The sequence below is a fragment of the Narcine bancroftii genome, chromosome 13 (genome assembly GCF_036971445.1).
Source record: "Narcine bancroftii isolate sNarBan1 chromosome 13, sNarBan1.hap1, whole genome shotgun sequence".
NCBI lineage: Eukaryota > Metazoa > Chordata > Chondrichthyes > Torpediniformes > Narcinidae > Narcine > Narcine bancroftii.
In genome coordinates this window covers 27,050,367-27,075,290 of record NC_091481.1, presented here as the reverse complement: position 1 = coordinate 27,075,290, position 24,924 = coordinate 27,050,367, and the positions used below count along the sequence as shown (strand labels likewise).

Here is a 24,924-nt window from a genome sequence, read left to right as displayed (position 1 = left end):
CACCAGGACATTTCACCATGAAAAAGCAGTATCAGGGCAACTGGAATCCATTATTGCTGGCCAACTATTGTTGGACACTGACATGAGAGGCATCAGATGCTGAGTGCAACTGAAAATCAGTGGTAAAACATTTACCGGTCACTTGAACTGATGCAATGTGTCAGCATATTTATATGATTAAACGTGCTAAATTCAATAAAAGTTAATATAATATTTTTCCTACATGCAAAATCTGAAATTATCTTTGTGTTCAGTTTGAACAAAAGGTTCAAGGTCTTCAGGAAAACTTTTGGGAAATTTTTTTTTGTCCAGTGTGATTTGATCTGAGCACCAACTGATTTCACTTTTAACAGATGATGCTTGACTGGCTGACTTCTTCCAGAATGTATGTTTTTAATCCCATAATATGTATTTTTTACAACATTAGAGAATATTGCAGTGAGTCTTGAAAGTGCTCTGCTTAAAGCTCTTTCTTATACTGCAACATGATGCACCTAATCTTGAATTAATCTGATGCCAAACCAATATAGTTAGCAAACAATGTTTTTTTTAAAAAAAACCAAAAAAAAAGCCTTAAAAAAACAAAATATAATCAAGAAGCATAAATTGCAACAATTATATTTATTTGATTAATGCACATTGAGATATCATTATTAGATCACTATTGGGTAATAATTATAGACTCAAAATGACGCAGATGGAGCAAGAAAACAATTTATTAGATGAACAGTGGATCAGGCAGCCTTTATGGAGGAAAACAGGCAGGTGAAATATCAGTTGAGGCCTTGCATTTACAATTAACCTGGGTTTGATCGGGGATTGATGGAGTAAAGTCCCTATCAGTTACGATTTAATTGAATAGTCAAATGAGCTCCAGGATTTAAATATTCTGGTCTTGATTGGTAGCTTAAAGCTTAAAAAATGGGAAGGATTGGAGTGCAAAACTAAGCCTATAAAATACTGTATTAAGATTTTCAGTATTTAATTGGTTCCCCAGAACATTACCAGCAGTTCCACTACCCCCTCTCCACCATCATCCATAAATATATTTTCAATTTGTAGATGTGCTTAAACATTTCACTCTCCTTTCCTTGTCCAGCAGCAGAATATGGATGGAGACTTTTCCATCCTGTTCAACGACTAGTTGAGATCAATCTACATAATGATGATTATACTACACATGTTAAATCAATTACAATGGTGACAATTGAAAATCACACATTTGAGTTTCACCATGTGTGTGCAATCCGAGTTGCTGATAGGCCTCTCTGTAAAAAATTTCCTCCACCTCATGCAGCTTCCCATGTTTGAATGCCATATATTTAAGAGTGTCGTAAAATCTGTACAATTACAGATTAATGTGCTATTTGATATGACAAACCTCAAAAAAATACAAACAACTCTTAGACACCTCCTCTTACTTATCCCTTCAACAGGACCCCACCAAACTTCATCAAACCACTGTCTCACACGTTATCTCTGAACTCATCACTTCGGATCATCTCCCTTCCATGGCCTCCAGTCTTATTGTTTCCCAGCACTGCACTGCCCTGTTCTATTTCCTACCCAAGAACCACAATCCCAATTGTCCTGGTAGACCCATTGTTTCTATGTGCTCCTGCCCCATTGACCTGGTAAATGCTTACCTTTACTCTATTTTGTCACCTTGCCAGTTCCTCCCCACTACATTTGTGATGCTTCTCATTGCCCTCAATAACTTCAACAACTTCCAGTTCCCTGAACTCAACTGCCACATATTCACTATGGACATCCAATCATTATACACCTCCATCCTCCATACTGAAGGCCTCAAAGCCCTGCATTTTTCCTCAACAACAGACCCAACAAGTCCCCCTCCACCACCATCCTCCACTGGTTGGCAGAACTTGCCTCACCCTCAATAACTTCTCCACCATTTCTAACACCTAATACATGATCCCAGCACCAGATACATCTTCCCCTCCCCATCTTCTGCAGGACCAGTGCTCCTGACACCCTTGTCCAGTCCTTCCTTCCCTCCAATCACCCAACTTGGCACTTAACCCTGTGAGTCACACCTCCTCGTTCACTACCATTGATGGCTACAGTCCTTCCAAGTGAAGCAACACTTGTGAATCTGCAAGGTGTGATGTAATGCATCCAGTGCTCCCGTTGTGGTCTTCTCTACATTGGAGTGTCCCGGACACAGAGTGGGAGATCAATTCATTCAGCACCTTTGCTCTGTCCATTGCAATAGCAGGGATCTCCCAGTGGCAACCCATTTCAATTCCCTGCCCCATTTCTATTGCTGACATATCTGTCCCTGGTCTCGTGCACTGTCAGACTGATTTCGCCTGCATATTGGAGAAACAACACCTCATATTCCATCTAAACACCCTCCAAATGGAAGGCATTAACATCGACTCTAGTTTCCACTGGCATCTAACCCCCTCCCACCACCACTGTCTCTTCCCTCCCCTATCCTTATTTCTCCTTTCCTCTAGCTCTATCTTTCCCTTTGTCTCCTCCAGTTCTAAATTCACCGAGACATCACCTCCCCTGATCAATTCTTACCTTTCCTCTCCTGTCCTCCTATCAATGTCCAATTATCACCTTTTGTCTGTTGCCCTGTGCTCCTCCCCCTGCATTTTGCCTTCTCCCCAGCCTTTTTATTCCAGTGTCTGCCTGCTTTTTGCTCATACCTTCTTCAAGAAGGGCTCAAGCCCAAAATGTTATTTATCTTTATCGCCTAAGGATGCTGCAAGATTTGCTGAGTTTCTCCAGAATTTTTGTGTTTTTTAAAAACAATCCCAGTAAGTTGTCACTGTTCCATGCTCACAGTCGCCTTTGTTTTGTGTTACTGTAGCTTTGCTTCACCAACTATATCTGGCATCGTTGCAAGTATACCTGGGGAGAAAGCTGTCAGTTCTTCAGCTCCTAACGCTATAATATTGAATTCCATTGGAAAATCCATGACCTTCCATGGTAGGCCCAGCATAAGTTAGGAATAAGTTTATTCCTTGTCATTTGATGGGCAGTTGCAGCTTGCTCTTGGGCTCAATGATAAATGATCACTTATAATCGCTTTTTAGTTTATTACTCCTTGATGCACATTCACTGTTTAGTTTATAGGTGAAATGCAATACCTTTATCACACTCAATCCTAACCGTATCCTGATGCAGACTCCGGGTCAATGTTAAAATATGTCTTAGTGGGAAGCATTAGGGTAACCGCAGGGGGTACAATGAAAATTCGCTTGTGGGGGTGGGGGTGGAATGTTGGAGGCAACTATTCCATCCCCATGAAGACCAAGTTCTTTCAGATTACCTTTCCAAAATGCATTAATCCCATTGTTCCTTCATTTGATCTTCTGAACCCCTCACGTGGGGAGGTAATGCCAATGTCCAACCTTTCGCCTTTTTAGCTAAAGTAGCACTGACTGGGCCACCCATGGTTGGGGATGTCCATGAGGGATCTCATTTTGCAGGTACTGAACTTTACAGCATGACTTCTTGATCCACTGCAGTGGGGGGAAGACTCAATTGTCGGGACAAAACCAATGGGAAAATCTGCGAGTATCACAGCATGAGACCGCCTGTCCCTGCTGCATCAATGATTCAGCCTATGGTGTCAGCACCCTCATTCTCTCCAACGGCCCAGGTTCTTTCCCACCCAATTACTCATTTGAAGCCCAACGGCTGCACCACAGCCGGGAAGACAGCCAAGCGCTCAGTTTTAGATTAGCTGACAAGGTGACGCTATGTAAAATTGAGAACAAACATATAATTTTCCACCTGACAGTCTTAAACCCAATGACGTGAGCAGAGAATTGCCCAATTTCTGGTTAGCCCCATGCTAATCTGGTTCCACTTTCCAACTTTTCTTCATCTGCTCCTGTCCTCATTTTCCCCTCAAATCCTACCCCTAGAGATCTCTTTCTCTATATATCTCTACATCTCCTGCCTTTTTTTGTCCAGTATCCCATTATCTCATGGCCTCTTCCTCCCCAATTTTTTTTTTAACATTGTCTTTTTACCCCATTGAAGTCTGGAAAAGGGCCTCTGATCCAAAACAATGTCAATAAATTTCTCTCCATGATGCTGCCTGACCTGCTAAGTTCCCCCAATTTCTCATTGTTCAAGATTCCAGTTCTTGAGTAGTTTTAGACTTAAGTTTGATTTACAGCTACAAAGCCATGACAACGGTCACAGGTTCAATCTGTACAGGGTCAGTGCCAAGGGGGGCATCATGGACATTGACCCCCGCCCCCACAGACAAGGTATTGTGACCAACCGCAGCACTAGCGTTGCCAGCTTTTTCCCCGATCACCTTTCTGACCGCAAGAAGCATCAGCCCTATCCTCCAATGAGAATGTCGAGTTGTGACCATTGAAATTCAAATGCTGGGTGCCAACAAATGTCCCTGCTTGTCGGGTAATCTAAAACTGAGCGCTTGGCTGCCTTCCAGTTTATTTTTGTTTCCTTGTCTGCCCTCTCGGTTGCTTTTACTTTGGCTTCAACTTCCTTCGTCAGCCACAATTGTCTCACTTTTCCATTCATAATTTTCCTCCTTTTGGTATGTACCTATCCTGCACTTTCCTTATATTCTGCGTAAACTCCAGCCAACTATATCTATCGAGGATGCAAAGTAACAGGATGTGGGCACTGCAGTGCACCAACAATAAAGAATCCCCTGGAACCCCAGTAACCTGGATTATACAGGATATGAACAGTGACTAATCTGCTGTCTTTCCTATTGTGTGTGTTTTTTTCCCCCCAGTCGACTTTGGTCAGTTTTTCTGTCATACAACTGTAATTTCCTTTATTCCACTGAAATACCGATACATTGGACTCTAGCCCAATCATATTGTGATCATTGTCTCTGAAGGGTTCCTTTACCTTAAGGGTTCATTACACTTTTTTTTGAAAACTTCATATTTGTTATGGATACAAATGAAAAATAAAGTTTCTCCATCATCATACAGAATAATAAATGATGCAAAAAGAATACATAATTTTATATTTTCTCCCCCTCCCTCCCCAAAAAGTAGGGGGAAAAAAAACAACCTGAATGTTATGTATCATTCATTAATTAAATTTCAAATTTACAAATGTAATCTTAAACCTCTAAGTTAACTAGGGTGAGTTGGAGTGAGAGTCGTAGACGGTGTAGATAAACTTTCTGGTTTCCAGATCTTGTAAAGGTTTTCTGGTTGATTCTGTAAATTATGTGTTCTTTTCTCTAATGGTATTACAATTTTGTAATTCTATTTTCTATCATTACACTGTTGATGTGGTCATAAATCTGGACATTAGTCAACTCCACTTCCCCAGCAATGGTGTTTCTGTTGTACCAAAGGTTGCCCTTCATCAGAAGAAACCAAAATTTGACTATTTTACAGTGAAGAGGGCCCATAAACTTTGAGCAGTGTCATAAGTGGGCATAGCCAAAGAAATTGAGAATATCTGGGCTAGAATACACAGTCTAAAGCATGATAAACAAAGTTTTCAAGTTTCACATTCTCTTTCAACCACTTGATATCTGTGAATAATGAAATACATGGAACTCTTATTTAAGTCTCACTAACAGTATTTTTAAAAAATGTCCTTGAAATATGAAAATCTTTATCACTGTGGACTTGCATTGGTAATCCCTGCCTAGATATTGCCTCACTCAGTAGCGAGGTTATATGGTTTGATCCAATTTAGCTCTACGTGGAATGCTTTGATTCATTGAGTGATAATAACTAAGTAATCTGTGTCTAGGAGAAGAAAAAACAAAATTTAAGCTTATTTCCTGCTGTGAATCAAATTGCCATGTAAAGTTTATGCTGAATTAACTTACTTGAGTAAAAGATTAAAGAATGAGAAAATAAACCATCCTCAGCAACAGGCAAGTGCTAGCTAACTCATTGTTTTATAGACTAATAGGCCCTGATCTATCCCAACTACTTACTAAGATGAGGGATTTTCCTAAAAAATGCCATGCTTGACTAGTTGGTAATTAAATCCAGCTAATGAGCAAATGTCTCCGATGAAGTGGGAACATTAAGCTGGGGAAGCTCCTTAGGCCTGCCTTCAATAAGCTATTGAAAGCTGACTTTTTAAGCCATTTAATGGTTATTGACTGTTTGAAGAGTTTGTTTTTATCATATATGGATTTTAATATGAGGGTTTTAGGAGGGACATAAAACATCACCAGCATGGCTACCATCTGCTGAGAAATACAAACCGAATACTGGCAACACGCTGGCCAGCTTCTAACTATGGGGACAGAGAAATGTGCATTAATATTTCATTTTGAGAGCCCTTCATCAGAAAAGGGAACTCTTGCATGTTTCTTTGTTTGATCTCTCTCTCATCTATCAATTAGATGCTATATTATCAGTTTGTCACCATAGCAACCTTGGCTTTGCTGTGTTAAATTGATGCCTTTTCCCATTCTCTCTGCAACTTGAGTTCCTTTCTATCTCTGTTCCAATGAAGGGCTTTTGATCAGGAACACCAACTTTCTTTCTGTGTCCACAGATTACTGCCTGACCTAAGTTTTTTTTTCAACATTTCTTCTTTTTACTGCAGGTTTCTAGCACCTGCAGTCTCTTGATTGTTCACCTTCTGACCATGTACAGGAGAAGTTGATGGGAGATTATTATTACAACGAAGCAGCTGCTACCGCTTACCAAGCTGAATGAGGGAATAGAAATAGTAATTGCAATCAAAGACATTTGACTTTGATAAAAAGGAAGGCCCATCCTTATTCTTTCAGCAATGCATGTGCTTCATATTTCAACTGGGCCAGTCTTTCTGGCTAAAAATAAAACCTGCAGAAAGAAAATAGTTTTCTTCTGGACAATGTACATATTGAACTCTAGGTCCAATAACCAGACCTGGCAGAGATAGCAAAACAGGAAAGTCTGCCGATGTTGAAATTGTAGTTCAATACTTTTCGAGAAACGCAGCAGGTCACACAGTATCAGTAGGAAGTAAAGGGTAACTAACATTTAGGTCCAGAGCGCTTTGTCAAGGTATGGGAAAAAGCAGGCAGGTGCCTGAATAAAGAGGTAGGAGGTGGAAAGGAGAGGTAAGGGCAGGGCGAGGAGGACAGGCTAACAGGTAAGAGGTCATAGGATGATATAGGTGGTAGGACAGAAATAAAGCTGAGAACTCATGGGGGAGGGGGCAGCTCTGAACTGAGAGGGAAAGCATGGAGGAAAGAAGACTGAGTGATAGGGATAGAAAGACAGAGGAGGGGCCTAACAGAATGACCCTGGAAGAACTCAGTGAGTCAAGTAGCATCTGTGGACCTTGCTCTTCTATCTCACTTTTATATACTCAGTCCCGAAGCAAGATCTCAACCCAAAATGTTAACCATTCCTTCCAGCAGGTTGTTTTATTTGCACCAGATTCCAGTCTCTCATGTCCACCTCTGAAATAATGAAGCCCATATTTGGTAAAGCAGAGTACATCTTAAATTGAGTGTTCATGTTTAGATAAATGAAAGCAAGTGGATTAACTTCAAACCTAGTTTATTAACTATATACATTGAGGATGCAAAATAACAGAATGTGGGCACAGCGGTGTACCAGCAATAAAGAATGCCCCAGAACCCCAGTAACCTGGTTATACAGGATATGAACATGGTGACTAATCTACAACCCCTTTCCTTAACTCGTGCTCCATACCATGACAAATCATTTTGTTAAACTTCAGTGCTTACAAAGGGTCACAGAATGACCAATATTAGCAGTAACTGAAATGACAACAATATTAGATGAGAAACTGAAAAAAACACTCTGCTACATGTAAACAATATGAATATCATTGATGAGAGCCAAATATATACATTATAAAACACAATTCAGCATATTTGGGATTTGGCTTACTAACACAACCTGAATGTGTTCTATACAGATTTTCAGTTGTGTTTGAGGGTGGCTCAAACTTGAAACTGCTCCGTGTCCATCAATTTCTGGTCCTACTCTCGAGGAGTGTAGTATTTTTACCCAAGTCCAGTATCCTGATAGTCAGTGTCACTTAGACTAGGCTGTGCTGGCACAGGCTCAGCTACAAGTAGAATGTGTCAGTAATTCCTTCTGTATAACTTCTGAGTGAACAAGATCTGGGGTCTTGCAACTCTCCTTCACTGTGCCTGTCCTGTTGTAACCTTGTGGCCTCTGCAACCTGACAACCTGTCCTTCCATTAAAGGCTGAAGTGGTTGGTTTAATTTGTCATAGCATAGCTTTTGTGACAGTCTCTTATTGAGAAGCTGGGATTTTACCTCTTTTGGCTTGCGCATATTGAGACAGAGAGAGTAGTATGTGTTTGCCTTGACATTAGTCTTTGTTTCATTTCTGAGATTTGGGAAAACCTCAGTTCTATCTCTGCGAGATATCACCATGAGTTGGTTGGTGCTGCAGCCAGCTCTTTCAGCCAACCCATTAGATTGGGGATACTCCTCTGGGCTACTGATGATGTGAATAAAGTCCCACTGTATCAGTCGGAAGTCCTTGAATTGCTGGCCTATAAACTGTCTGATATGAGGGCGTATGTCCATGAACTGAAAAATGTCTCGTGTTTTGTGATGACCATTGCTGAGGTAAAATCACGAAGCAGGTCACTCTGATTCAAGCCTGAATATAAGTCCACGAGCACCATATAATGCCATTCAAATATATCTGTTGCCACGGTCAACCTCAGCAGGTCTGGAACTGGATGAAGGAGGAGTGGTTCCTTTTGCTGGTGTGGTTTTTGTCCTGTTGCAGACAGAGCATAACTGTATCTCCTGTTGATGTCATCTGTCATTGTACGCCAATAAACTATACCTCCTGTTCTCTGTTTAGTAGCTTCTGGACACTGTGCATAATGCTGTTGTACTCCTTTTGTAGTGTCCCAGGGATGACTGTTTTCTAGCCTTTATTGATGACCCCATATTCAATAGTTCGTCTGTCTCTGAAAGGATGAACAGCATATGGAAGACTATGCTGTTTGCTGATGGTGGTGCGAAGTAGTCTGCAGGGTTGTGTCATCTGCTGTGTGTCTCTTTAACTCCTCCAAGTGAGAAGAGGATATGGAGTTGACTGTCATCATGTCAAAGTTGTCTTCCTTACCAGCTTCCTGAATTGTGGAACTCCTGGGAGCTCCAGACCGTGTCAGCCAGATACATTTGTTTTCTGCTTTTATATACAAGGGTGATGCTGTACTTTTCTCACCCCTATTTGATATTTAGACCCCCTGAAGCTGTGATCTTGTATATATTTCCTTGCATGTTACTATAGTGAGAAAAAAAAGAACCGCAGTGCAGGGAAAGATTGAGAAAAAAGTTCAAAGTTATTGTCAAAGTACATACATGACATTACATACAACCCTCAGATTATTTTTCCTGAAACCAGGCAGTAACATCATCCTTTGTAGTCTTGACGGTGCTGCATGCATGGGTTTTAGTGTAGTGACTAGGGCCCGGTCACCAGCTTGCCGTAAATATAATTGTGAAATCTTGAACATGCAAAAACGACTGCCAACAACTCTTTTTCGATCTCGGCATATCTGGTTTCTGTGTCAGTTAGCGTTCATGAAGCACAGGCTTTGCTTCCTGGAAACGGGCTGCACCTAGTTTATACTGTGAAGAATCACTGGTAACTCAGCAAATACTGCTGACAGCGCAATTCAAAGGTATCTAGGCAGGTCTGGAACTGGATGAAGGAGGAGTGGTTCTTTTCGCTGGTCTGGTTTTGTGCTGTTACAGACAGCATGACTATATTTCCTTGTTATGTTGTCTGTGATTGTAGGCCAGTAAACTATGCCTCTTGGTCTCCATTTAGTAGCTTCTGACACCATGTTGCGTATTTAAATAAATGAAAGCATGCAACTTCAAACCTAGTTTATTAACTATATATATCGAGGATCCAAAGTAACAGAACGTGTGCACTGCAATGCGCCAGCGATAAAGAATCCCTCAGAACCCAGATATACAGAACATGAACTACAGTGAGCAATTGGGTACTGATGATTATTATGTGTGTACTGTACACAAGTCCCTGAAAACCAACATGCAAGTGCAACCGCAATTAGGAGGAATAATGGTACATTAGCCTTTATTACAAGAGGATTTGGATGTAGGAGAAAGGATATTTTATTGCAAATGTATAAGTGCAAATGTATAAGCCTTTGAAGTGACCAGAGTATGCACAGCATCTGCAGACTTTTGTGTTTCACTTGCATATATTTTTATGCTCCTAATGAGGTTGTACTTGTCACAGTGCAATTGCAAATTCACGAGGCAAGTTCATGCAATCGCAGCTTTGGACCCTCATTGCACAGATCGGGCCTGTCATCTCAAAAGTGCAGAAAAATGATCAAAGGTCTCATTAGAACATAAAATTCTTGCAAGGCTGGGCAGATTGAAAGCAGGAAGAATGTTTCCTGAGGTTATGGTCTCTAGAAACATGGGTCAGTCAGTGTTGGACAGAACTAAATAGAAAGTTCTTTCATCAGAATGTGGTGACTTTGGAAATCTCTACTCCAGAAGGTGATGCAGGTTCAATTATGGAGTTTATATAAAGAGATTGATAAGAGTTCTGAATATTATGAGAATCAAGGATGTAAAGCAAATGCTGCTAAAATGAGCCATGATAATTGGAGGATTTTCTATAGGCCCATGCCCTATTCTTATGACTTTAAATAAAATGGGATTCAAGATGAGATATCAGAGTAGAGGAGGATATTGGAACATTTTACAGGCTGGAGGCCTATGTCTAGTGCTGTGCTGGCCCCAGTGCTGTTTGTAAACAGTGTTAATGATTTAGATGAAAGTGTTCATGGGCATGAGCGTCTGATATTGTAGTTGGACTAATAATGATTGCAGCAGAATCTCGATTGAATGGGTGCTGGAATTCCAAGAAATGCAAAATGCTGCATTATGGGAGATCTAACGTGGGTAGGGCCTACACAACCAATGGTAGGATCTGTTACAGGTATATAGTACCTTGAAAGCTGAATCACATGTAGATGGGGGTGATCAAAAAGGCTTTTGGCATATTAGCTCCATCAGTCAATACTCTGAGTCTCGAGGTGCTTTTGGCACATTTCTATTCTCAATACTTTAGCTGATGATGAGCAGTTATGACGTCTAAGATATTGTTGAGGCCTCACTTGGAGTTTATGTTCAGTTTTTATCATCATACTTTTGGAAACCTATTATCAAGCAAGACCGGGTCCAAAGAAGATTTATGAGAGTGTTGCCAGGACTCGGGAGGTTGGTGGTGAACCTGAGCTATCGAGAGGTTGAGCAGGCAAATTTTTTTTTTCTGGTGTGCGATGATTGGGGGTGATCTCAGAAAGGTATACAAAATGATGAGAGGAATAGATCAGGTTTGGCCAGAGAAGGGGAATTGGTAACCAGAGAACATGGTTTAAGACAAGGGAGGCAGAATTTACAGGAACCTGAGGGGTAACTTTACCCTAAAAACAAAATGCTGAAGAATCTCAGCAGTTCAAACGGTGTCCTTCGTGTAGCAAAGGTGAAAAATACATAGCCAATGTTTCAGGCTTGAGCTCTTCATCAAGGTATGAGAAAATGCTGGCAAGTGTCTGAACAAAAGAGTGGGGGTGGGGGTGGAAGATGATAGGTGGAGAAAGGAGGGTGGAGACAGCAGCAATGAGAGGGATGAGGGATGGCTGGGTGGATAAAAGGAAGGGAAAGAAAAGGCAAATAGATTTAGTAGAAAGCAGAAAGGTCAGTGTTCATGCCATCTGGCTGGAGAGTGTCCTCCAATCTGCATGTGGTCTGAGTGGGATAGTGCACAAGGCCATGGACAGACTCCAAGTGTGACTCGGAATTGAAGTGGTTGGCTGGTGTTGTTGCGGACGGAGAGGAGGCGCTCAGAAAACTGATTTCTCAATCTGTGACTGGTCTCTCCGATATGGAGGATGCCACAAAGAGAACACTGGACCAGTAAGCAAGTCCTGTGGATATACAAGTGAAGTGTTGCATCACTTGAAAGGCTCATAGGGTTTCGCAGAGAGTGGTGGGGATACGCTGGAGGAGGTGATTGAGGCAGGTAGGTACTTGTGCAATGTTTAAGAAAAATTTGGATGGATACAAAGAATGTGATGGGAGAGAAATGGGCCAAATGCATGCAGTTGGTACCAGTGTGGATGGGACATTTTGATCAGCACAGGCAAGTTGGCCGCAAAGATCCCACCTCCACGTTGTATGGCTGTATGACTCTATCTGAAACCAGTGGTGGAAGATGAACTAGTATCTCCATCTGCTCAGATAAAATTATGGCATTATTCTTGAGAATAATAAGAATATGGCTTAAGAGACCTAGCAAGTCTTTATCACTCCAATAACATTCAGCTGTGGAAGCTTGGTATGTACAACCCAGGTGTTGTATTTCCTGTATGGCAATGCTGACTGCAGTTAGAGTACTTGGTTGACTCAAAGCACTTGCTGAAAGGTTTGTGGCATATAAAAGCAAGTCTTTTTTTCAGTTTGTTGAAATTGCTTTGAGGACCAGATGCAGATAGAAATAATGCCATTGAACTAATGCCTCTTTATAGCCGATAGTCCCATCAGCAAGTGTATGGGTTCAAAACTACAAAAGTGGAAACACCAAACAGGAGACTATAAACCAACTCTTGTGAGTTTAATAGAAATTACATATCAAAAAATAAATCACCAATTTTAAATAACATTCAAATCTTAATGGGTTCAATTTCTTTTGTGTAAATTCATATTTATCTTAAACTCACAACTTTGTATAGAAAACCATTAACTTTAAGCTCCGCAAGACCAGAGGGAGTTAAATACCTACAGAGCTGTTTATCCTCTGACTTGTGATTTGTAAAGATTATATTTTATTATCAGAAATCTCAGAGTTAATAAAACATGGCATGTAAATGAGACATAAATGATAAACCTGGGCAAATAATACATGCAAAATGCAATGGGGACGTATCTGTATTTTTTTTTCCAGATAAGAAGAGGGGCTTATAATATTTTCTCATATTTTACTAAATTTGGAAACCTAGAAAATTTTAGTAGCAGGCATCCTCGTCTGAATCTTTGTTACCGTATTGACCTTTATAAAAACAAGGTCACTGATATTTGCTCAGCAAAGCTGCAGGTCTATTTAGGGTGACAAAATTAAGGAAGTGGAATTTATGTTGAAACAGGCAAACTAGCAACAGGACCATATAACCACTTACAGCGCAGAACAGGCCAGTTCGGCCCTACTAGTCCATGCCGTAACAAATCCCCACCCTCCTAGTCCCACTGACCAGCGCCATACCCCTCCAGTCCTCTCCTATCCATGTAACTATCTAGTCTTTCCTTAAAAGACACCTAGGTCTTTTTAAATGGAACAAGGATACAAAAGGTTTTTTGGATATTTTCTATTTCATGATGCACTTCCAACATTTTTTAATTAGGCTATTCCCCTTGATAACACGTATTTTGAAATTGATCTGCAATGCACATAATTTTTGTTATCAGATTCATTTGTTAGATTAAGTGTAACAAAGAGGTAATTTTCCACATCTAAGGAAATTGTATTTTAATTGGGTAAACCAACTTGCTGGATTTCTGAAGCTACCGAAACTATGAATGCCATGGTTTTATTATGTGCTGTGTTGGGGCTTTATAACTTGAAGCTTAAAAATCTTAATTAATGATTAATAATCATCCAATTATTTGAAATCTATATTGGGAATAAATGACATTGTTCATCCCTCATCCTTGAGGCTTTTGTTAAGTGAAATTAATATAACTGTCCATGGTTTGTCTACTTCTAATAACATCAAAAAGTAATAGTATTCAAATTACAGTTTTACTAAATATTAAAATAATCATACATAATATTTCAGTAAGTAAACAACATAAGAGTGCATGAAAACAATTTGCACAATAGCATGTAAAAGTGATCTGGTGTTTAAACAATCGGAGCACATCTGAAAATCACTGTTCAATACGCCTGCTTACTCAAACAGTACTTCACTATAAGCTTGAATTGTGACATGCTTCAGACATAAACTAGACATTTCAGTAATTTACCATTAATTATTAAAACTGTTCAAATGCTAACTTTTAGAATTACAGGTATCCCACATGATTACGTCAGATAAAATCTAACCCAAAAAATTATAAAACTCTGTAGCAATGCAAAGCCTAAATAATCAAACTGAATTATTGGAGCTGATTTCCTATCCATGTTGGAGAAGGGATAATGCAAAAAGTGGAAATGCTGTACCTTCAATTGGATATCAAATGATACCAGAATTAAAGCTCTACGTAATAACAGGTAGCCAGCCTGAGAGTGCTCGGGGAAGAGGGTTAACTATCAGCAAATTATTGAATCACATTTGCCAAACAAGTGTTTTGTAACTTTGTGGTTGAACACAGAATGTCACCTTCGGTTTTTTTTAAATAAGCATGAAACTTGTATGCTGTAATTTTCTATCTTGGTTAAAAAATATACCATCTGATGAAGTAGTTCTGCTCCAGCCTGAGAAGTAATTTAGTTTTGTGTCTTTTCAAATGGTAACGTGTACTTGGTCCCATCTTCTCTAGTAAGATTGAGCATAGAAAGGTTGTATCGCAGCTAATTCTAATTTTTAAAAAAATTATAGTTTGTTTTCATATAAAGAAATTTGGCCCACAACAGGTGGCACAAATACAACTTAGTGATAGTATTAAGTATACAAAATCCATGAAATGTTTTTGGAGTTTTGTTTTTCCCATTTCTATTAATATTTTGGCCATTACATGTGTTAAATCTTGATAATGTATTCTTGTATACCTATATATTAAGAAACGTTGGCATTCCCTCAAAACTTCAGATTTACAGTTACAGAACAATTTCCCCCCTTATTCAAGCACCTCTTGCAAAAGCTCAATTTAATTTAGTTAAATGTGCAAAATAGTAAATAAATTATGCATCAACTTTCCTTACCAATGGAAAAGAATTTAAAAAAAACTTCAAAATCGAAAGATGTTTTAAAAAAACAACATGTTACATTGGTTACTGAGGAGTTAAGGCCATTTTGTACAATATTTAACCTGGTACACAACTTTAAAAAAAAAAGTGTATTTCTCTTCAAAAACTGTATATGTTACCAGAGCATTATTTGAAGGAGAAAAACAAATACTTTACAAATGTATTGACAGTTAATAAACAGGATTCCTTAGCCCAAAGATCACATTGTCAGTTACTTCTCGAGCACATTTACGTAAAAGGTACAGGTTTGCACAATTATAGTGCAGCTTTTCTCAAATTGTATCTTTCTCATCTAATACTACAATTCTCAAGTTTCTTGCTCCACTAGTTGCTACAGGTCAGACTGCAAAGCTTTTATTGTCACATTTTTTTCCAGCTACGTCTGTCTCCAATTTTAGATTTTACACCCTTGATTTTCAGTTTGATTTGTTTTCCTTCGACCTGCTTTTGAAGTAATTGTACAAAGTGGAACGTAGAAAGGATCAGCCATTGATTTGGCATTACAATTGGAAGTGCTATGTTGTCTTTTTGGCAGTTGTTGAAGAGTTAATCCCATCACTATGCCTTTGCTGGCCAGACTGTTAGGGATATCTGCTCTAGTCCACAAGTGATTTTTTTTTTCCCTAATTGGAGTTACTCAGCAGCAAATAGGGGTGTGTATCAAACTAACATCACAACAATTTCCAAATTTAAAACTGTGGTTAAAGGAAGTAAATGCTTATAAAAAGAATCTACATGTAAACATTAACAGAAAAAGAATAGCGCACTTTCAATTATTTACAACAGTTAAAGATTTTGATTTCAATTACATTGCAAACTTTTGTCATTTCCCAATATCATTACTTTTTAAAAATTTTTATTCCAAAAGGGATAATGCAGATGAGAGAACAGGGCTCTAACCACAAACTACTCTGGCCCCCACCCAACTCCCAATCTGAAAGCTTCAGTTCTTTGCTTTCCAAGTAGCTTTTCTCTATGATTTTCCTCATGCTCTTGGCACCATGCAATTTGAAACCCAATCGAAATTTTTTTGATGTTGACAACATCCTTAAATATTTGTAGTGTAACCTGATAAAAAATATAGTTGACACATTCTGTTCAGGTCAGAAATAATAACTGGGAATTATTATTAAAGGAATGGATGATGACATTATTAAAGTTGTGTTTGCAAAGGGTAACCTGGGGGAGTGTATGGGGGTGGAGCAGGGGAAGGCTTAATTCCTCTTGATTTCATGTATGAAATAAACTGTTCTGGAATCTCAGCTAAAACATCCTTTGCAAGTCGAGCCATACTCAGCACGTGGTTTCCAGTTCTATCAACATAGTCCCGAAAAGGAACAAACTGAAAAACAAATTTAAAAATTTGATCAATGGTAGACCAAAGACACAAGGAAAGCATTTAACCAGAATGAAGAATGGTAAAATCTGAACAAAATGATTAACATTTGGCTGATAACCATATATTTTAATTATTAATATTTCCAGTTAATAATCCACTCAAAACATATTCTACTTCAAAAAATGAAGATTAGTTGCTTTATCTCAATGTTAAATATAAGAAAAAAATGCTGTCAGATCTAATAATGATTAAAAAAATATAATATTTGGCATTCTTGACAGTGACACTATTTTGAGTAAATAGCCAATGCAGATTAAATCTATGGATGGCATCAGTGGCTATTTTTCTAACATTGATCATGAATACATTTTAAAAAAAACCTACATCAGAATTTAGAGAGACACAGGTTAACACATGTATTCATTAAATAAATCTGATTGATTTATTTTGTTGAACTAACAAGGAAAATCAAATGGAATAGCACAAGAATTTTACCACGGCATTGAGAAAGTTCCCAACAGAAAAAATGGAATATTGGACTGAAGTTTTGATCACTGGCAGAAATGAAAGGATACTGATCAACAAGTGTTTTAGCTACAGGTGGAGTGTCATAGAATCAAACAGCACAGATGATGAACTTGTTTATCCAGACCAAGTTGACATTTTAGTCCCATCTGCCTGCAGTTGGTCCATATTTTTCTAAGCCCTTCACATCTGTTTTTCTGTCCAAATTTATTTTGAACATGTAATTGTATCTGCTATTGTAGCCTCTTTTTCTGATATGGATTACCCTCTTAGAGAAGTGTTCCCTCAGGTCCCTCCTCACTCTCTATCCTTACAACTTAAAAGCTGAGCCCTTTAATTCTAGAATCATCTATCCTGGTAAACAGACCAAGAACATTCAATATATCTGTGACTCTTATGTGAGTGGGAAGGGAAAGTTGAGAACCACTGCTCTAGACCCAATTGTTTCTGAAATATTTTGCTTGAGAAAAATTGTCATTGGCCCATTTCCTTTGGAGTTATGAAACCGAGCACATAACGAGACCATTAAGTATGATTTTAAAAACGGTGGTTTTCAAACTTTTTCTTTCCACCCACATAACATCTTAAGCAATCCCTTACTAATCACAGAGCACCTATGGCATAGCGAATACTTAAAGTGGAATGTGAGTGGAAAGAAAAAACCCCACTACTCTACAGTCTCACCAATGTCTTGTACAACTATATCACAACTTTTCGTTGTAAATGCCCCACCATTGGACACCATTGTGTCCACTTGAGTCTCCACTTTCCTGGAACTATGCAAATATACTCATAGGTCCCTGTGAAGCCTGAAGACCAAACCTCCAGGTTCTAATCATAAACTACACAGACCATTTAAAAAAAAAGCCTATTTGCAATATTGTAACACTACTGTTTTTCTTGCACAGTGGTAACTGCGAATATTTATTATCTACCTTTGGTGTTTATTAGCTCTTTTAAATGTATATTATACACTAATTGTACATTTTTTTAAACCAAGTACCAGTTTTGCTCCATATGTAATTTCACAATGTAAATGGCAAACTCGTTGCCTTCTCCATATTGTGTCACGTGGAGTGAACACTGTATTTGCAGTAAATATCTGGGATACTTTCGAGACATTGATATTGTGGTTTGCTTGTGAAATAGGAGCTTATTGACTGCAGGAAGATCTCAATAGGCTGATTATCAGGACATGTGGCAAAGGCAATTTGAAAAAGAGCAAAGTAATGCAGGACAAATATAGTCTGAAGTGAAGGATGCAGTGATAATAAATTATGAGAAACTGGAGGAGTGGAGATCTTGAAGTAAAACTTGGCAGATCCTTGAAGGAGGCAGGACATGAGGTTAAGTAAACAGAATGGTATATTTCATATAGAATACAAGCACAGGGAGATCATTCTACAGCTGTATAAAACTTTAGTATAGTTCTGTGATATCCAAATAGTAGTCTTAGAGGAGAATTTCAGTTAATGAGGGGAGACCAAGGAAGGATTTTAAGTAGGGCAGTAAAATTTCTGGCCAGGAAACTTGATTGTTGTCATCGCTGAGCCATAGGCTCTGGAAATCTTGACTAACATTTATCTACCTCTTTCAAAGAGGAAGAGTCAGGGCTGATTTACAGATGGGTTGAAAGACTAAAACTGGTGGTGAGCAAATTGCTTCTAAATTTTGGAAGAGTGTTTAAACCTTTTTGTTCTGAGTGTGTTGAAAGATATGTACTCTGGGTTCAGTATAGAAGGGATTATTTTGCTGTTGGTGCTCCATGAGAAATGATGCAATTTTGACATGGAAATCAAGTCAGATATGCAAAGATGATTCATACTGGAAGTTCATGTCACAGTCCCATTGTGATGTGCTTTTTAAAGTGGAAATGGTATCAATTACAATCCACTGGTGAAAATAAAATCTCTTCCTATGTATAGTTCTTAAAGAAAAAGTAAACATTGCATATATTAACAAAGCCTTTGGTCGCTTGTCTTATTTCACTTGTGAATTTGCAGGGGTCATGTACTGCATCCAGATACTGGAAGGAGATTGCTTATTGAGCACCTTGGCTCTCTCCGTTGCAATAGCGTGGATCTCCCAGTGGCCACCCATTTCAATTCTCCATCCCATTCCCTTGCCAGCAGGTCTGTCCACGGTCTCGTGTGCTGCTAGACTGAGACCACTCATAAATTGGAGAATCAACAACTTATATTCCAAATGGCATTCATTAAAACCCTACCCCATCCCTTGCTCTCCCCCCCCTTCCCATCGTCTCTCCTTTCGCACAGACATGATCAATTTTACCTAGTCCCTTATCATATCCAATTAACACCTTTTGTTGGTCTGGATTCCTCTCCCATTATTTGAATTCTGAGATTTTTTTTCCCCTCCTTGAAGAAGGACTCAGGCTAAAATGTCAGTAATATATCTTTGTCTCCTATAGATGCTGAATAGACCAGCTGAGTTCCTCCAGCATTTATGTTTTTACTACAATCACAGCGTCTGCAGCTTATTGTTTTCTCCCCTTGTTATGTCTTTGCGCAGCTTGGTATTAAATTTCATTGTACAGCATTCCTGTAAAATATTTTGGGATATCTTACTACATTGGAGGGGTGTTGTATAATTGGAAACTATTACAATTAAAATGTACAATAATTGTAGAATGAAATTCAATTTATAACAGATCAGGAAACATTTTTAATTTATCTCATACAAAGATTCAGCACTCTGGAATGGTGAGTTTTTCTCCTTAAATAAAGAGGCCAAGTGTTCTCTTGAGTTTAGAATTATAAGAGGTAACAAGAAAATATGCAGATACTAGGGTCGAACACATTTTGGGTCTGAAACTCCACATTTTTAACAGAGTTCCACAGGTGGATGCTGGAAGGAATTTCCTTTGGCTGAGTTGTCTAAAGTCAACAGCAAAAGTCTCCAAGTAAATGAAGGAACTTTAGGACTAAAAAAAAGAAATCTCCTCCCTCAAAGAGCTGTGAATCATTCGAATTCTTTGCCCTGAATGGCTATGGCTGCTTTATCACTGAGTTAATTTCAAAACCAAAGTTGATGGTTCAGGGCAGACTGAAGGGCATATTTCAACTTTGTAACTCTTGCTTCCAATAATTGCTCTGTAATGTGGTAACACAAGGGAACATGATGTTATTCAAAGTGATCTTGAATAATAATTTTTAATTTTGATGTTTTTTAATATATAGTACATTGGTGATTTGAAAAATCTGTGCTTCATTAAACAGGTGGCCAACCTTTTAAATTTAAGTTTGGATATACAGCACGGTAACAGGCCATTTCGGCCCACAAGTCTACACCCCGGTATGTACTCGTGGACAAAAATGGGCTGTTACCATGCTGTATGCCTAATTAAAAGATTGGCCACCACTGGATTAAAGGGTTATATGGAGAAACAAATGAGTATCTCTATTCATTACCTTGGCAGGAAGCCCCTTATAATTAAGGATGACTTCTTTCCACTCCAATTGAGGATAAGAGCAAGGGTGTCTTAGACCACACTTGGAGTATTGCAATTCTAGTCATGATATTACAGGAAGGATGTGAAGGTTTTGGATAAGATACAGAAAAGATTTATCAGGATGCTGCTTAGATTAGAGGGTATTAGCTAATAGATAGGATAAATGGGTTATTTTCTTTGGAGGATCAGAGGCTAATGAAAGACCTATGGAAGTTTATAAAATTATGAGAAGCACAATTAGTGTTTAAGGTGAGGTAAGTTTATCTTTACAAAGTGTCTAAGTATCTGGAATACACTCCAGGTGTAGTGGGGGCAGATACAATCCTAGCATTTGGGAAGGCTGGTAGACACATGAATATGTAGAAGAGATTTAGTTTATTTTGGCATTGTATTCAGTGCAGATAATATGGGCCTAAGGTCCTGTTTCTGTGTTGTTTGTTCTCTGGGTTCCAAAGTGGTTCATGCCAATATAGAACCTGTACTCTTAGCTGCAGGTGGGATACGGCTTCCACCATTTTGTGGGTTTCTGTGCTCAACTGGTGAAGGATCTCATGATGTTCAATGTCAAGCTGAAAAACAACACTCCATCTCCATTATGAGTAGCTAAAGGACTTGAGTTGAAGAGGGAATGTGACTGCAGAAATGTAAAGGAAAATCATATACCCAATTGTAGAAATCTGTGTACTGTGGCTTTCATTTTGAACAAATGGAGATAAAGGATCAGTTACCTGGATATTGATCCATCAGTGAATAGAATTAGATCATAAAATTCAGAAATTAACAAAGGATGGCCATTAAGATGATGAAAGCAGAAATGGTGTAAAAGAACAAAGAAATAACTTAAAAATGTTAAGAGCTTGTAGACATAAAATAGAGAGGAATAACAGGAGGTTATTACATGTGCATTGTTTATTCCACTTAGCTTGCTTGCTCTTCCACAATGCAGAGAATCCAAGAAAATGGTAAACTTTGTGGAATTATTAATTTTAGAAAATTGAACGTCAAGTATTATTAAACACAAGATGCAGCATGTAAGTAAAATAGAGGAAGACTTGGGAAAATTGATGGTCCATTAGCTTTTATTGTTGTCATTTTTTTAAGGCTTGAATGAGACCACAAATACGAATCATGCGACTATTTAACCTTATCCATGCCCCTCATAATTTGATAAATCTAAGGTTGCCTTTTCTCTTAGTTCCTAGACTCAAGGGGATAAAGTCTCAACCTCTCCCAATAACATCCAAGTGAATCTTCTCTGTACTCCTACCTAATCCTTTTAGCTGGTTTTCAAAGCTCCTGTCTGCCCATGCTCTCAATTCCATAGAACTATATGCCTGTTCTCCACTTATTCTTAGAGCAAAAAAAAATTGTAAACAAACCAACTGCAAGACAGAGAGAATTTTAAAAAAAAAATCAATAAAGTGCACAAGTAAGAGTTCTTAATTGTCTCTGATAGAGATTGTTGTTAAGGATTCTGATGGTGGAGGGGTAGCAGCTGTTCCTGAACCTGGTGGTGAGAGTCTTGAGGCACCTACGTCTCTTTCCTGATGGCATCAGCAAGAACAGAGCATGTGCTGGGTGGTGTGGATCCTTGATGATTGCTGCTGCTCTCCAGCAGTAGATGTTCTTGATATTGGAGAGGGTTTTTCCGGAGATGTCCTGGGGTTGTCAGTTACCTTTTGTTGTACCCTCTCTAATCAGACCTATTTTCTTTGACGTACTGTTCTCTCCCTTGGATTGTGAGAATCCAGTCAACACGAGGGAAGTTTTTCTATTATTCCTACAGATGTCTGTGATCTCCTACACATTTGATCCTCAAATGCCTATTGGGGAGGGGCCTATAATGCAACACCGAAGTAATCATCCCCTTCTTTCTAAGCTCCACATACCTAGAGTCCACATTTGGAGTAATGGATGCAGAAAAGCTTATTGATGGTGTTGCCAAGACTGGAGGGCTAGAGTTATAAGGATAGGCTGAGGGGAAGTGGCTTTTATTTATAAAATCATGGGGAGTATAGATAAATAGTCAGGGACAGGGAATGATTTTAAAAGGTACTTGAGGGGAACTTTATTTTTCCCATAGAGAGGGTGATGGGTATGCAGAGCAAGCTGCCAAAGGAACTGATAGATGCAGGTACAAAATACATTTCGACAGGTACAGGGAAGGTTTAGAGGGATATGGACCAAATGCAGGCAAGTGAGACTAACTGAGATAGACAATTTAGGTTGGAGGGCCTGTTTGAAAGTTGTCGAACTCTGCTTTCTATCAGGTGCATGATTCAAAACTACATCTTACCTGAACAATATCTCTCTCAGCATATCTTCCTCTTGATGATATCCTAACTTCATCCCCATCTAATTCCTCCATCGCTGCAAACCGAATAGGATCAATTAGAAATAAAAACCTATTTCTATATCATTCTGATCAATAAATGCAATTTCAGAATTGGATTAGACATTGTGCTTTCACATTTATCTGTTACCAGATGAACTTGGGGCTGACCTCATAGTTTTGGAAATAATTTAAATTATAGCAAAAGAGAGGTGATTATGGCAATTAAAAAAAACAAAAACTTTCTATTTACATCCTCAACACAACTATCATTTTAACAGATTCTAGTTTCCAAATGTCATACCTCTACATCTTTGTGTGGAAAGCCAATGAGCATTTAAGGAAATTGTCAATTCCATTTTCATGTTCGTGAATAATGATCAATACATACAATGTTAGGAACATTACTTTAGGGCATACTAACATTCATTAAGCATAACAGTTTATGATCAGGGTAATTCAAAGCAAGGAACTACAAATGAATCCAGTTCCGTTGTTTGAAAATGATGACCGTGCACAAATTAACCATACCTATTTGATGATTTGGGATTAAAGTTCTGGGGAGAAGTTCAAACAAAATCCTTTTTATTAACCTCAGTTATCTGAACTACCTTTGTGGTTACATTATCAGCAACTAAATAGGAAATAATATTAAAGCTTGATTGGATGTGTTATTTCCCCGCAACTTCAAACAACAGTATTTGGATCTTTGAATAACCCTTTCCTGCCTTTTAAGCATAGATGCAATCAATTGGAATAACATTAATGCTATTATCTTCTTCGACATACAAACTTCAAATTTCTTACCATCAAATTCTGCAGGCCCAACTCCAATCAATTGGAATAACATTAATGCTATTATCTTCTTCGACATACAAACTTCAAATTTCTTACCGTCAAATTCTGCAGGCCCAACTCCAACGATAATTATCGACATGGGAAAACAAGCCGCCTTAAAGAATTAATAAAAACAATAAATGATAAAAATTTTAATGCCTATTGAAAGGTCACTACATCAATGTGATGGTTGTGTTGTATCCAAGAAACAGGTCACTAACACCATCTTGCATTTAAATAGCTACTTGGGTGGTTCACAGTTCAATATTTGTTATAATTTTAACCACTGTAAATTATAAAGTTGAAATAACTAAAATAACCACCTTAAAGTGAGAATTTAAACTGTTATACATACAGTGCACACATCATGGACTACTTGCATATTTAATTTGGCTTTTGAACATTGGTTCCATAATTCATAAAACAGATTAATTTCTCTCCCATAGGCATGATGAAAACCAAGAATAATTTGGACATGCTCAATAAGGTGAAGGAAAACAGAGCTGGAGAATTGAATCTTTATCTACTGTAAACCCTAAAGCAACTGGGTGAGTCAGGTTCTCGAAAGAAAATGATGCTGAATAAAGTTCACCCAGCAATGCAACATTTTCTACTGCTTTCTGAGAACAACACATTTTTTTTGCTCTGGAAAGTACGAACGTGAATAGTCTAAATTATGGTCCAAGTCCAAAACACACAGGAAATTAGATATGATCTCACAGCAGAAACACAAATACACAAGAAAACAATTACCAAATCCTGAAAAACCCAAGTCATACTAGAACTATGCATCCATGAAGAGAAAAGATTCATTAATTTCACGTGTAAACCGTTCAGCAGAATGAACTGTATTTATAACCTGACCAGTATAATTGGTTCTGCTGAAAAATATTAACTGAAATATTAATACAAATAACCGGTATTTATTCCAATATATATAAGTGAGTTTAGAACTTTAATGCATTCACATCCGAACATTTCAGGCAGTCAATCTGTGCAGTATAACATCAGAGCATGAACATACTAAGATTCCCTATCACTTACACTGGAAAATCTGCAGTCAACTTGTTAGCATGAAAGGTAAGACATTACTTTTTAAATTATATGCAATAATCTAACATTTTTCAATACTTCAGGGTTTCTGAGGGAATGGTTTTGCTCCCTTTTCACAGTGGGCAAGGAGAGCTGAGGTCTCATCAAGTGGAGATTACAAGGATACATTTATATTTAAATACCACTCAATGATGACAGTGACAATTTTTTTAAAAATTAACTTGGGCCTGCAGCATGCCACAGGCCCATGACGTCCAATTTCATGCAACCGATTAGCCTAGTAACCCATACATCTTTTGGAACATGGAGGAAACCCCAAGTGGTCACAGAGAATGTACAAACTCCTAACAGAAAGCACCAGATTTGAACCAGGCCACTGGCACTGTAATC

At 38.4% G+C, this 24,924-nt stretch overlaps 1 protein-coding gene and 1 long non-coding RNA gene across 4 annotated transcripts in view; one reads left to right on the top strand and one right to left on the bottom strand.

The window, feature by feature from the left end:
* The window catches only part of LOC138748601 (uncharacterized), a 55,290-nt gene that overhangs the window by 29,017 nt on the left and 1,349 nt on the right, over positions 1-24,924 (top strand). Inside the window, exon 3 of the long non-coding RNA XR_011348184.1 lies at positions 23,928-24,029. This is a non-coding gene — a long non-coding RNA (uncharacterized lncRNA). The remainder of the gene's footprint in view (positions 1-23,927; positions 24,030-24,924) is intronic.
* LOC138748599 (copine-8) overlaps positions 12,607-24,924 on the bottom strand; it is a 276,255-nt gene continuing 263,937 nt past the window's right edge. For all 3 annotated transcript variants that reach the window (XM_069909068.1, XM_069909069.1, XM_069909070.1), the window contains 3 exons: positions 23,539-23,596; positions 22,609-22,682; positions 12,607-16,318 (listed from right to left, as the gene is read on the bottom strand). In XM_069909068.1, coding sequence (XP_069765169.1) covers positions 16,130-16,318; positions 22,609-22,682; positions 23,539-23,596 — 321 coding nt within the window. In that variant the 3' untranslated portion in view covers positions 12,607-16,129. The remainder of the gene's footprint in view (positions 16,319-22,608; positions 22,683-23,538; positions 23,597-24,924) is intronic.